The sequence below is a fragment of the Miscanthus floridulus genome, chromosome 5, assembly GCF_019320115.1.
Source record: "Miscanthus floridulus cultivar M001 chromosome 5, ASM1932011v1, whole genome shotgun sequence".
Classification (NCBI taxonomy): domain Eukaryota; kingdom Viridiplantae; phylum Streptophyta; class Magnoliopsida; order Poales; family Poaceae; genus Miscanthus; species Miscanthus floridulus.
The window spans coordinates 111,393,699-111,408,800 of NC_089584.1; the positions used below are offsets into that span (position 1 = coordinate 111,393,699).

The 15,102-nt window shown below is 45.2% G+C and overlaps 1 protein-coding gene and 1 pseudogene across 1 annotated transcript; both read right to left on the reverse strand.

Moving 5' to 3' along the window:
* Positions 1-1,752: 1,752 nt before the first annotated feature.
* LOC136455119 (uncharacterized) lies at positions 1,753-3,183 on the reverse strand (annotated as a pseudogene).
* Positions 3,184-10,241: 7,058 nt separating this feature from the next.
* LOC136453042 (chorismate mutase 1, chloroplastic) lies at positions 10,242-13,624 on the reverse strand. The gene is made up of 6 exons (XM_066453617.1): positions 13,385-13,624; positions 12,391-12,604; positions 12,220-12,306; positions 11,293-11,436; positions 10,890-10,982; positions 10,242-10,745 (listed from the first exon to the last, which is right to left on the reverse strand). Exons 1-6 carry the CDS (start codon positions 13,549-13,551, stop codon positions 10,509-10,511), a joined length of 942 nt encoding a protein of 313 aa, XP_066309714.1. The 5' UTR covers positions 13,552-13,624; the 3' UTR covers positions 10,242-10,508.
* Positions 13,625-15,102: the final 1,478 nt, after the last annotated feature.

Consider the following 15,102-nt stretch of genomic DNA (forward strand, 5'->3'; position numbering starts at 1 on the left):
TAGCATAGTTTAATCATTGTTGACATCTTTTTGCCATTGACAGATATTTGTCCAAATAATGATATTCATTCTAAATGATAACCAATTCTTCTTACACAACCCCATGAGCTTTAACTGATTTATTCTTATGAATATGCTGAAATTGACTATTTAGTCGATCTCCTTTCATATCGGCTCTCAGAGCCGCACATTCGGGACTGTCTGGCAACACCGGCACGTTCTGCCCTAAATTGCTGATAAACTTTCCCTCCTTGTCAATTGCAGGGTCAAATTGACTAGCACGTCTCGGGAGAAGCACATAGGATCAACCATCCCTGTGCTGAAGCTAGGCAGATCTCCAGCTCCATCGAGTGGATCCTTCCGGCTTGCTCGTGTGCCCTCGGCATGGGACGAAATTTCCATGTCAATAGTGGCGTTACCGCACGCCGAACCCCAGTGTTCCCTAATGCAACGCTTATAGCCTACGAGCCAAACCCTACCAACGACTAGCCTCGGTGCGCAACGAGTAAGCGCTGACCAATTTATGCTCAGTGTGCATTGACTCAATGCCTAGCTGCGAACCCTAACAAACGAGGTGACTGGGCCCTACCCACAGCAATGACTAGCCTCGACGTGCGTCGACTCAACACCTAGCTATGAACCCTAATAAATGACTAGGCCCTACCCTCAACATGGAAGAGCTAAGCGCTGTCCTTTTTATGGTCGGCGTGTGCCGACTCAATGCCAAGCCACCGACCATTTTTTTCATCCAATTTGATATTGCTATTGAGAATGTAAGGCTTTGCTTACTTAGCAAAAATAGTAGGTACATGGTGTTCCACTGGGACAGGGATTTTTGGGATTGTTTAAGCAATTCTTGTAATCGTAGACCCCTTGCTAATTGATTCTGATTTGTTTCATGCAGACTAGAGGCTACAACTGTGTCTAGTCATTTCATCTATAATGCCTATTGTTCATACAATACATGGTACAACTGAAAAGCCTACACCATATGTGCTTTCATTTCATCTGAAAATGCCGGTATGAGTAGACCTAAAAAGCATGGTACAATGCATAGTTGATGTGACAACACACTGCACAAGCTACACTTCTTGCATTTAATAACTAAGAAAAGCAAACAATTCATACTCGTTTAAATATCTCAAAAGCCAAATGTGCTGAAAAGCCCTCCAAAGTTTGGTAAATGGATACAGTGTTCCATACATGGGATCAAATAAAACACAATACAACGCAATGAAAGGTCTAGTACATTAACAGCATGGAACTACCAAATCTAAAGCATGGAACTACCACACAGCGCAATCAGAAATCCTCAGTCAGAAACATACTGAGTAAGCAACTCGTCGTCTGAGTACCATTCCTCTACCACAACCTTGATGATGTGGCCAGGTTCACCTGTATTGCCCTTATCTGCCTGTCGATTGCAGTAAGTAGCCTATGTTTCATCTGCGGCCTGAGACAATAACGTGTTCTCCTCAGCCTCCTTCATGTGGCTAGGTTCACATGCATTGCCCTTATCTGCCTCACGCCTGTAGTAAGTGTCCTCCGCTTCATCTACGGCCTCTGTGGCCAGAGAGATGAATGCATCCTCCTCCGCCTGCAAGCCCTAATCTACTAGAGCAATGAGCTCACTTAGTCTGCCAGCGTCATCCTCATCCTCCTCCACCTATAAGCCCGCCTCCACTAGAGCGATGAGATCACTCAACCTGGTAGTGTTGTCCTCATCCTCGTCCCCATCATCGGCAATGACAATCAGAGATAGAACAGTGCGACCAGCTCACGTTCTGTGCTTATGTAACTTCTTCTCCTAAAACCTTGCATGGGCCACTTCTGCGGCATGGTCCACGCTGCATCCAATCCCTTCATGTATAAAATGCAACCAGTTAGCAATGTGATTATATTACATTTAAAAGCAGGTAACGAAAATAACAAGGCTTTCAAACACTCACTGGCACATAATGTAACAATATGGTCGTTCAAGACTAGCATATATACTCTTGTCTCCTCCCTTGCCTCCTTCCTTGCCCTCTCCTCCTCTAACGCCTTCCATCTCTCCAACCCCCATTTGTTAAGCCTAACACCGATCGGGTTACGAAAAGCGCGTTGTCTAGCAAACTCATGCATGTCCTTCTTCCGCTGTTTAACAAAAAGGTCAGCGTACTGCGGTCCATATCCCCTCTTTCGTGCAATTACTTGCCTCTCCTTCAATTCATCCAAGAACTTAGCTTGACCATCAAAAGATTCCCACTTGCATTTCCTAGTGCTTTGTTCAAATGAAAAATTAGATCATAAGTCTTTGCAAAAGATAAAAAATATGATTTCATGTTTTCCACAACAATAACCAACCTCATCATAGTCAACCATATGGCTGCACCAATGGCCTATTCCAAGCTTCAAAGGGACTAGGCTGTAGTTGGCTTTAACACCACATTCGTACATGACAGGAGGTGCTTTGAAAATTACCCTTTTTCTTCTTTTCCTTTGCCTTTGGCGGCTCCGACCATTGATTCTTAGGACCGTAGAGCCACTCCTTGAAACAACACTTCACAAATCCAAAGTGCTAAAAGCAAAAGATTAGTACATGCACATATAGAGATAAACATTTAAACAGATACACTTTCCACTTACTTTATGCTTGTTGGGACATACGAACTCCAACATATTCTCAGAGTTTATCATAGCTCGATCTCTGCATTCGCACAGAGGAGGTTCCTCGAGTCATCTAACTATGGCTAGGTGTTTCTCCTTAGCCATCATTGGTGGGGGGTTAGGCGGAGGTGGAATCCACCGCTCGAAGTGCTCATGTGGATGTCTCCCTCTCCACCAATCATCGAAAAGAAGGTACCTTGGGTCAAACTTGTCTAGACTATCGATCCACTGAAAGAAAAAGCACCTCTCATGGTCCTACAAAATAAGATTCCAACAAAATATTAGTAAACTACTAACAGAAATGAAGAAAAAAGTTAAGGAACCAATTACCACATTAAAACGACTGCATGTGTAGAAGCAACGTGCAGCTGTGTCTGGATGTCTTGATTGAAACACGTGGGCCGTGAAACCACAGTCACAGTTACGAACAAGGAGGTCAAGAGGGACAGGGGCATCTTTCCTAGACACGTCGAGATATAATTCTCTAGGGCAACCTCATTTTCGCCACAGCTGCTCCCGATACATGTCTTGCATTTAACAAAAATGTTGTAATTAAACACCAATCAAAGGATGGTGATTAAATTAAACAAAAAATAAATACTTGTAGAGGACCATGACGCCTAAGAGGAGGGGTGAATTAGGCAACTTAAAAATCTAACTCTAAATTATGGCCTCTTTTTGTAACCCTAGCAAAACCTATGTAAAAGATAAACTATCTAAATGTGCGCCTATGATTTTGCTAGTATGTTGCTATCTCTACCATAAAAGGAGTAATACAATCAATGTAAATGCGGGAGCTAAAGAGCAAGGTAGAGATATGCAAACTCCCGTCAATGACTCTGGTATTTTTACCGAGGTATCGAGAAGCACGCAAGCTTCCCCCCTAGTCCTCGTTGGAGCCCCTTGCAAGGAATCCCTCGCAAGGGCCAAGCTCCCGGTCAGGTAACTCCGTGGATAGCCTCGGGCCTTTTCCATGCGCAAGTGGGTCTTCGGCGTGCCTTCCGGCAAGCCCCTCCTAGATGCTCCCCGCCGTCTTCACTATCAAGCTTCTGGCTAAAATGCCGCGGGCCTTGTTCCCTCTGGTACACGGTGGCGGCCATATCACAACCGCGGTTGGTGTGATCTCACAAGACTACAAGCCCCTCCGATGTACAACAATGGTGCGCGCAAGCACCGAGTGGTAAGAGGTATGTAAACCTCACTAAACACTAGGCCTAAACCTAGAGCAAGCGCAAAAGCAGTGGTCTAATCAACCTAAGCACTTCGCAAAACACCTACGCTAATCATCTAATGAAACACAAATCACTATGCAAGTGAAGATCACTAAAATGGTGTATCAACACCCTTGATATGTTTCCTCAGCTCCACTCATCTCATTTGGCCGGTTAGGGGTTGTATTTATAAGCCCCACTGAGAAAGTAGCCGTTGGGGATGAAATCCCGCTTTTTTGCTACTGACCAGACGCTGATCACATCCTAACTGGATGGATTCGGTCGTTTCGATCGTTAGAGCTGCGATCAACTGATCGGACGCTCCTAGCGTCTAGTCACTTGCCACCGGACGTGTCCGGTCGCAAATTCACCGCTCTGGAACCTTTCTGTATTCGATCGGATGCTGTAGTTCTACGTCCGGTCGATTTGCCGCCAGTGTCTGGTTGCTGCTGCTAACGCCTGATGTTGCTGAGCCTCTTGATCGGAGCGTCCGGTCACTTTTCTCCAACATCTGGTCCATCATCCGGTCACCTCTGTAAGCTCGTTTCTTTGCGATCTTGCATACAGCTTGGTTCCTATCTTCGTGCTTGGACTTTGCTTGATATCTTGGGTCTTCTCTTGTGCTCCTAGGGTCTTGCTTATGGTGTTGATCATTGGATCATCACGTCACCTTCGTTCAAGTCACGTCTTGCACCCTACTGAACTATAAAACAATCACTTACAAATTTATTAGTCCAATTTGGTTGTGTTGGTCATCAAACACCAAAATCCAAAATAAATGAGCCTAGGATCCATTTTTCTTACAATACTAAATCAAACTAAAGGTGAGCCACTTGCATTACAAATAACCCTAATGCAACCAGTAAACAACTAACCCTAATCCACCAATGAACAACTAACTCAGCAAAGGAAACAAAGTTAGTATACCACAATAAACATACATTTGAGGCCTACAATGAATTAAGACATAGTTTTCGCAAATGACATCAACCAAGCAATCAAAGCCTACTATCCAAAAGAAAAACAACAAATGGAACTGAATCTAACCAGATAAAATGAAATAGGGGAAGGAGGAGCACCTTGGGGAAGCATCCAAAATGTGGATCTGGCCACCCTAGACCTTCATTTAGGGTTTAGGGTTCATGGGAAGAGAGGGAGAGACAAAAGAATGCACCAAAGAAAGGAGAGAATGGAGGAGGGAGGAAGAAGGGGGCCGCGGCACGGCCTTATGTCGCTAGACCTCGGTGTTGAGTCGCGTCGTGTCGAGGTATGAGGATAGGTGTTAACTAAGCCCACGCCGACCTCTTCGGGACCTAGTGCCACGGTAAATTTACGACCGCAGTCAGCGGTGACGTGGCAGTACCTCGGCGTTAACTGACAGTGCGCCGAGCCACCGTCCACGCGCGTCAGGTTCTAACACGTCGAGCGTTTGGTCTATTTTCAGAAAATGTTTTGCCAAGGGGTCATTTGTAAAAAATGTTTTAAAAAAGGACCGAAATACAAAAATTTCACGCTGACCGCAACACGCCACAACTCACCTACCGCGGCTTTGGCATGCTTTAGACTGTCTCCAACAAGGAACTCATATGGGCATCTAAACCCAAAATGGGTAACAAGAGATATAAAATCAGTCTCCAACAGAGTACCTATACGAGAGACCTATTTTGGGTTGTCTGAGAGGCACAACCCAAATATGGACATCATCTCTTTTGGAAACCCATTTGCAGAAAGAATTCTCTTTTGGGTCTTGTTGTTAGAGTGTATTGAACCTTTTGTTTGTAGTGCTATCAAAAAACGAATGAGTCTAGTATTTTGGATGTTATTGTTGAAGATAGTCTAGTGTCACGACCCATTACGCTGGACTCTGGTCTTATCAGGCCATGTAGACTCGGATGTCACTTTGAAATATAAAGTACATATAAAGTAGTCTCACAGATTGTCAGTGTGTCTTGCAGAAACTACGAACGCCTCATCTAACAAAATGCTAGAGAAACCATGTGGCGACACATTATGGCAAAAAAACACATGCTTTCTGAGGACCATCGCCATCCACCAGTGACGTGGATGTTGTGGGACCAACTAAAAAATTGATGCCACTGACGCTGAGAAATAACGGTCTTCATTTGTCGTAGGTAGTCTGTTCGGTTGGCTGGTTCATATTGTTGTTGATTTATGAAGAAGTATTGTTGGTTGATTTGTGTGAGAGAAAAATACTATTTCGACTGAAAATTTACGATGACTCTGCTACTATTAGGGATTTTTTTTTTAATTTTAACACTTTTTGTAAACTAATTTTAAATCTAACATGGTTATGTTTTTTTTAAACCGACACTTTTGGCCACGTCTATTGTCCTGGTGCGGCCAAATGCCTGTGCTGCGCCATGCATGGTGGCGCGGCAGCGGGCTGACATGGCGGCGACCGGAATCGCTGACCGGTGACATGGCAGCCGTGCCCTGATCCGTGGCGCGGCAGAGCCGAATAAAACCCCCGCCGCGTCCCGCGTTCGCTAGTGGTCGAGCAGCCGCCGCACCCGTGTCTAGCCGCGCCAGCCCACCGCCGAGCACGGCGGGCGCCGCGGCCTTGTCCGCCCTCGCCAGCCAGTCCACCCACGCCGCACCAGCTGTACCTCCTTCTTGAGGTGGAGTACGACGACCCTCTTCTTCCACCGGACGACGAGGTTTCCAAGAGGCATAAACCAATGAAAATGTTGTGGCAACTTGTCGTCCATTTATTTACTTCATGTTCGTTTCAACTTGCGCACGGTCGCGGCAGCACTTGTACACCACCGACAACTCAATTAAAGTTGGATGTTGCCTGTCCGCGTCACTCCCGCGCCATGGTCTATGGCGCGTCACTGACATGTCGTGGACTCTGGCGCGGCAGAACCTGGGCTATGGCGTGGCCGAACCAGTGGGCTAAGGCGCTGTATTCGAGATAATTTCACCCGATTACGTTCGTTTTAGAATTTTTGAACGCATGATACAAACAGATGTGATCACTTAAGATCGATCATAGATAATCCGAGTACATGATACATGAGTACAATACATCAATAGTTCAAATGGAATATAAGACAACACAATGGAATTTCTACTACATAGCTACATTGATCATTAATAAAACATGGAACTAATAGACGGCGCAATAAAAAATTCTCAGTCAGAAACATACTGAGTAAGCAACTCGTCGTCCGAGTACCAATCCTCAACCACAACCCTGTTGCTGTGGCTAGGCTCACCTGCATTGCCCTGATCTGCCTTTTCGCTTGTAGTAAGCGGTCTCCGTTTCATCTGCGGCCTTTGCAGCCTGAGTGAAGAACACATCGTCATCCTCCTCCGCCTGCAAGCCCGCCTCTGTTAGAGCGATGAGCTCGCTCAGTCTGCTAGTGTCGTTCTCAGCCTCCTCCGCCTGTAAGCCCGCCTCTGCTAGAGCGATGAGCTCGCTTAGTCTACCAGTGTTGTCTTCAACCTCATCTGCCTGCAAGCCCGCCTCTGCTAGAGCGATGAGCTCGCTAAGTCTGGCAGTGTCGTCCTCATCCTCGTCCCCCTCGTCAGACAACACAATCAGTGATTCAACGATGTAACCAGCTCGCTTTCTATGCTCATCTAACTTCTTTTCCTCATACCCTGCACGAGCCACCTCTGCAACATGGCCCTCGCTGCATCTAATCCCTTCATGTATAAAATGCAATAAGTTAGCAACGCGACTATATTATATTTAAAATCAGGCAACGAAAAAAGGCTTCAAGCACTCACTGACACATAATGAAACAACATGCTCGTTCAAGACCTGCATCTGTACTCTTGTCTCCTTCCTTGCCTCCTTTCTTGCCCTCTCCTCCTCTAATGTCATCCATCTCTCCAATCCCCATTTGACAAGCCCAACATCGATCGGGTTACAAATACCGCGCTGTCTAGCAAACTCACGCATCTTGTCTTTGTGATGTTTAACGAAAAGGTTGACGTAGTCAGGTCCATATCCCCTCTTTCGTGCAATTACTTGCTTCCCCTTCAGTTCATCCAAGAACTTAGCTTGACCATCATAATATTCCCACCTACATTTCCTAGTGCTCTATTCAAACGATAAATTATATCATATATGTCTTAGCAAAAGAAACAAAATACGATTTCATGGTTACCACAAAAATAACCAACCTCATCATAGTCAATCATATGGCCGCAATAATGACATATTCTAAGCTCCGTAGGGACTAGACCGTAGTTGGATTTAACACCACATTCGCACTTGACTGACGGTGCTTTGTAAATTAACCTTTCTTTCTTCTTTTGCTTTACTTTTGGAGGTTCTTCGGGCCATTTGTTCTTAGAATCATACAACCACTCCTTGAAACGACACTTCACCATTGAATACACCTAAATAACGTGACATTAGTACATAGCTCAACGTTTCAACACATACACTTTGCACTTACTTCATGCTTGTTTGGACACACAAACTCCAACATATTGTCAGGGTTTATCACGGCTCGGTCTTTGTAATGGCACAGAGGAGGTTCCTCGAGTCATCTAACTGCGGCTAAGTGCTTCTCCTTAGTCGTCATTGGAGAGGGGTTAGGGGGAGGTGGAACCCACCGCTCGAAGTGCTCTCGTGGATGTCGCCCTCTCCACCAAACGTTGAAAATGAGGTACATGGGGTCAAACTTGTCTGCACCGTTGATTCACTGAAAGAAAAAAACACCTCTCATGGGCCTACACAACAAAATTCCAACAAAATATTAGTAATCTAGTAATACAAATGAAAAAAACATACGGAAACAATTACTTACATTAAAATGACTACATGTGTAGAAGCAACGAGCCGCTGTGTCCAGATGTCTCGATTGAAACACGTCGACCGGACGACCATAGTCACAGTTAGGGACAGGTAGTTCAGGAGGGACGGGAGCATCTTTGCTAGACTCGTCGGGGTACAATTCTCTAGAACGACCCGTTTTCACCATAACTGCTCCCGAAACATGCCTTCCATGTAATAAAACGGTTCAAATTAAACATCAATCAAAACAACACAAATTAATGTAAAATATAATTATTTGCAATGCAACTAAAATAATATAACCGACAATTATAGCAACAAAAAAATACATGGTAAACATACTTCTAACTAAATAATTAACCTTAACATTAACAAAATCAAACTTCCTTCAAACTGTATACCATAGTTCCCAAATATAATTTTTCTCCTAACCTTAACTCACATTTATAATATCATATCTACCATTCAAACGAAAATAAAATGTGCGTCATTACCTTAAACGAGGATGAAGAGGGAGGGAGGCGGCCGGGGAATGGAATGGAAAGGAGGGAGGCGGCAATGGAGGGCCGGGCGGGGGGCGGGCTGCCGGCGTTCGTGGCGCGGCGGCCGGCGTGCTCGGCGGCGGGCTGGCGCGGGCGGACGCGGGCGTGGCGGCCAAGCGGCCTTGCTGCTCGGGCATCAGGACTGGCCGCGGGGGTTTTATTCGGCTCTGCCACGCCACGGATCTGGGCACGGCAGTGGCGCGGCAGAGCCCTACCACGTCACCGATCAACGATTCCGATCGTCGCCACGTCAGCCCGCTGCCGCGCCACCATGTATGGCGCGGCACAGACATTTGGCCACGTCAGGGCAATAGACACGGCTAAAAGTGTTAATTTAAAAAAATGATCATGTTAGATTTAAAATTAGTTTCCAAAAAGTGTTAAAATTAAAAAAAAAATTCTACTAGGGGGTTCAGGGACCATCTCTTCTCAGCTATCCTGTCGACTTCGGCTCCAACTCTTGGAGATCCGTCGACACAAGCCGCTCGTCGTCGTCCCCACTCCAGTCTGAAAAACCCGGGCCCTTGCTTAGCCGCGTGCCGGTCATGCTCAGCCAGGCCTGGGCGGCCACGTGAGCTCAGGCGACCGGCACCTACCCGGCGGCCGCGTGCTCACCCAGGCCGAACGCTCGCCAAGGTCGCCGCGCTCGACCAGAGTCCCAGACGTGGCCAGGGACACGCCGTTGAGCCTCCACGCCCGTGTTCGCCAAACGCTTCTCCCCCAACCGGTTCGGCGCCGAATTGGGCAGGTGCGATGTGCGGCTAGGAAAAGATAGCGGAGGGGGCAGGCCATCGTTGCTGTTAGCTTTCTTATAAGCTGTACTTTTTCAATTAATGAACAGTATTTTTCTATCACAATAAATCATCCAACAATACTTTCAGCCATGGCTTATCAGCCAAACGAACAGAACACATATCAGTGGTACAAGTGCAACTTAACAGAATTTGCAAAAAAAAAGTACAACTTAACAGATTTTAACAGGAATGGCAACCAAGAAAATGCAAACTTGGAATACTGGCAATCAAAGTAAGTTGAAAATTTAGATGGCACTTGAGAGGATCTGTATAAATTCCAACGACGATGAGAGAATTTACTCCGATTAAAAAGGGCACCCCGCCAAAGAAAGTGGCCCAGCATTCCATACAGGCTACAGCCATTGGCAGTACGCACGAGGTGCGAGTAAGCCACAACTCCACATGATATTCTGCATGTTTCTTGCCACAATTCCACACATGGTATATTTTCTATCCTGTCCCCAAAATGGGTACTTACCGATGTTCTGGCTTAATGCCAGGAGTTCGGATCTGGCAGTTTACAGCTATATAAACGCACTCAATCCAGCCTCCTAAGCAAGTACGCGATTTGAACCTCCTTGGTTAGCGGCATGATTCTGTAGCTGTACAGCTCGGCGACCAAGCTTGGCCTCATCTTGTACACCGGTGGGTTGCCGTTGTCCTCAGCACCGATGTTCACCTCTTGCCCGAAGATCTTGGCTTTGGCTTCCACCCTCTGTTCAATAGCACGCTCCACCGTTTCATATGTGAGAAGGTGCATGAGTTGTTCACGGTCCTGAATTTTGCAAAACGTGACAAGAAATAGACAGTTTTTTCAAATGAATCGAAATATCATTTTGTTTTGAAACTCTGAAATAAAACAAAGAAAAAGTTGAAATACTAGTACTAGAAATACTAGGGTTGAAACAAAAGCACAGACCTGGGCTATTATGGCTGGCATGTAAGCTTCAGGGGACTCCTGAAACTTGGCCTCTGCCACAAACATCCCATAGTGGATCCTTTTAGAGAGTGCCTGAAGTATGGAACAAGGAACACAGAATAAGGAAAGATTATAAAAATGCAAAATTGCACAAGTCACCAGCAAACATCAGCTCAGTACTACGAAAATGACATATCAAGAAATCACGGTGATAGGAAATTTTGCATGGATTGATGCAAAATTTGGCTTGGCTTTGTTTGCTAAAATATATTCTTTTAACTGAATGAAAACTGCAGCAGACAGAGCAAAGGAATTTTTATAACCTAGTTGACTGGAACAAAAGCAGATGTGCACCCAAAGAACTAAAGCTGAGTAGAGGATTTAACATGAATATCAGCTGTACCTGCAAGCAGGTCGTGTCACAAACAGCACTGGATCCAGCATTACCATCACTTCCTTCTTTCACCAATCTTGGAAGAAGTTCATCGAAATACATTTTCCAAATCTCTTTGTTGATATTTATAGAATCAGCAACGGCATGCAAAACCTATGCAAAGGACAAGAATGAAGTATGAATCCATCTAAAACTTACTAACATGGTCATAAGACCAGGACATCTCATTGGCATTATGAATCTTGCAACTGATGACAGTCCAAATGCAGCATAAACAGATGTTTCATGTTGCAGATGGATCAGGATGGCACTATGCCAGCACTTGTAGAATATGACAAGATTCATGCAGGTTAAACCATCCAATGATTAAATTGAAGCAAAGTGCTAAATCATCATCAGTGGATATCCTCTTGAAAAAAAATGCAAATAATGCTACTTTCACCTCTGATCTGATCCACCTACAGTTCAATAGGAGCTTTTGGATTTACTCAAAGTCAAAAGAGCATATGTTGTAATAAAAAACAAAAAATAACCCCATCGCTTAACGTAATACAATAAAGAGCTGTTGAGCTCATTCCATAATATATTGAAGAAAGTAGAGTACATATTAATAAACACGGAACTTTTTTGGTCACTTGTATCTAAGGTCTGTGGGCTGTGGCATTTGCAATAATGATAGTACATTCTACAAGTCACAGCACACTGTCACTACCTATATGTTGTTCACTAACTGAGCATTGCTCAATATATTAGCTAGCTGTACAAGCCTTTTAATTCAGATGCCAAACAACTGTATCCAGAAACACATTTATTTTATCTACCTCCATGAAGAAAATGGTACATTAGATTGCAAATGATGGTTTATATCTCTTACAGTGACAAAGAAACCAAAACAGTCATCAAGAGAAACATTTGACAACCAAGAACGTGCATTACCTTTGGGTACTGTATAGGTGGCAACCGGGGCTCAGGCAGATCCTCAGGAAAGAAAGGGTACTCATCTGGGCTATTGTATCTCCCAACCTATGTTAAAAACATTAGCATATGTTATTCTTTCACATGCCATGATCAATTGTTTTTGTAAAAAAAATGTCCAAATGGATTCACCTGTGCATGGAGCTTTTCAGTTTCTCTAACCATATATTCAACCAAAGATCCTTCAAAACCATCCATGTGGAAAGCTTTGCTATCATATGTATCAGCGTTGTAACAATACTGGGCTCTCTCCAAGAGGCCAAATATGATGCTGTCTTCTAGTCTAATCAAAACTTGTCTAATGCTATCCAATTCAAATATATCACTTCGATCAACCCTCTCTTCCCTAATAAAAGCGCACCATTAAGATAAAGAATGATCAGTTCCTTCAGTATAACTAATAGTGGATTTCGTAAAAAGAAAGAGTTAAGCATCACAAAGACAGTAAGCCTTTGTGCAAAAAGCAACAAGATTAATATATATATATATATATAGCCGTCCATGTCAGTTTCCTCCTTAAGAGCTAAGATTCCACTTACGTATCCGGAATAGTTTCATAAAAATCAAGGAGATTTCGTCACAAAGGAATTACAGCATCTGAGTCGTCAGAGGTGTGGAAATTTCCACGGTTTAGTTACAAACAATATACATAGTGACTAGAGGCTACAGCATACTTTGGGGATAAGTCATGACTTCCAAGGTCAAGTCTACCACCAAATAATTCAACCTCACATGGTATGGTATTAAGCAAAAGGAGTAGAATAATCAAACATCATGTCATTCGTTAACCCAATAATAAGCTCCGCGGGACAGTTCGACAGGAGGTCCCCAAATTCTAGAATTAGCACACCAGCCACAAATTGGATGCCATGAGCATCTCAAACAACATGGATGATCAGGTTCAGAAGGGCGAATCTCACAAAAGGAAACCACAACAACTACCCCAACTGGGAACCAACATCCAACTCCAAATAAGACCCGGAAAGTACCACACCACGACCAGGCCTACAAGCACAAGCACAAAATCATCCGGATCCAGCGCCACCCCCACATACCTTCCAGAAACCAAGCGCAACAACCGTTCATTGAATCAAACAATTTGTTATTAGTGAAGGAGGTTTCATACTTGGCCATGGGCGTCACGGAGTTGTTGGCCGCGCGCAGCCCCTTGGCCCTGGACGCTGCTGGTCCGAAGGCAACGCGGCTCGTACCCTGCGGCCCGCGGGCGAGACCTCCCCGGTGAGCAGCCGCGGGCGACGCCGCCGCGGCCTTGGTGCCCAGCTTGGAGGCCATCGCCACCTACCACCACCACCACGAGCACCTTAATTCGGGACGCTCGCAGGAAGTGGGGGAAAGAGCATGTTAGGCCACGAAATGCCGGGGGTTTTATTTGCAAAAGAAGGTGGACGTGGGGCGGAGGGAGGGAGTGGTAGGTGGGGAGGGGCCGATGACCGTGGCCCATGGGGACGCAACGTGACGAGAGACTCCAGTCTGCCAGTCGTGGCTAGACAGGCGACCAGGAGGATGGGGAAGAGGGACCGGAATCATGGATCCAGCCATCCAGGGGGCCAACCGGGCAACGGCGTGAAGAAGAAACGGCTCGAGGGTAGGTTGGCCTTTGTTGGGTGGTCAGACGCGCGGGCGTGCCGTCCTGGTTTTCGATGGAGGCGTGAAGCTGGATGCCTGGATGGCGTGGCCGAGGGTCCGATAGGGTGGCAGCGAGCGCTTCTGATTTGGTGGACCTTGGGCGGCGCTTGGCGCTGCCCCGTGCCGCCTGCCGGGCCGTGGTGGCTTGAGTGCGAGCATCCCCGCCTTCGGGTCAGGAGCGGTGGCATCGCCATTTTCACCTTTTTATTTACACGTGCGATAATTGACGAGGATGGACAGAGGCGGAGCCAAGATTCACCTACAGAGGGTTCCAACCTACAGAGCGATTGGATCTTACCGACCGCGTGATTCGTAAAATTAAGGTCATCGTTGAAACACATGTAGCCGAGTGACGCACAATGAAGACAAAATGCTAGCAGGTTCCAGCTCACAGAGTGTCGACAATCCTGTTTGGATTGGATCTTATCGACAACGTGGTTCGTAAAATTAAGGTAAACACGTGTAGCTGAGTCACGCACAGTGAAGACGAAATGCTAGCTCACAGTGTCACCAGTCCTGTTTGGATTGGATCTTACTGACCGCGTGGTTCGTAAAATTAAGGTCGTCGTTGAAACACGTGTAGCTGAGTTACGCACAGTGAAGACAAAATGTTGGCAAGTTATAGCTTACAGAGTGTCGATAATCCTGTTTAAATTGGATCTTACCGACTGTGTGATTCATAAAATTAAGGTCATCGTTGATACACGTGTAGCTGAGTCAGGTAAAATGAGGACAAAATATCGGCACAATAGATCCTTTGGTGTGATTGTTCGTTACTCTCGTGGCCAACATTTTGTACTGTACCACAATGAGATCTAGATGTCTGCTTAAAAACTATCCACTTTGATAAATCATCTTGAATCTCTTCGTCCTAGAAAAATGCTAAATGTCTAAACTGAAGATTAAAAAAAAAAGACATTACTCATAGATCAGCAGTTCACAATATATCTATTTTATTTAGACACTTAACATTAGAAAATCAAGAGATGTGTTTGAGAAAACACTATACAATTGATTGGCCCCCACCCTTGCCTCGGATGGTAACCACGCGCGTGGAAATCACCTAGGTGGTTTCTATATTAATAATTAATATATACATGCAGCTAACTATGGTATTATGGCACTCTCAACATAGAAACCAAATGGTTTGTATAGACATTAATTAATGTGCTAACTAAAAGAGATACTGATGTGACA

Coding starts and splice junctions, on each gene's coding strand:
- LOC136453042 (XM_066453617.1), bottom strand. CDS start 13,551: ATGGCCTCCAAGCTGGGCACCAAGGCCGCGGCGGCGTCGCCCGCGGCT. Junction 12,307..12,390: donor CTGAAAAGCTCCATGCACAG/GTGAATCCATTT, acceptor TTTTTAACATAG/GTTGGGAGATACAATAGCCC. Junction 11,437..12,219: donor CACCTATACAGTACCCAAAG/GTAATGCACGTT, acceptor TCCTTTGCATAG/GTTTTGCATGCCGTTGCTGA.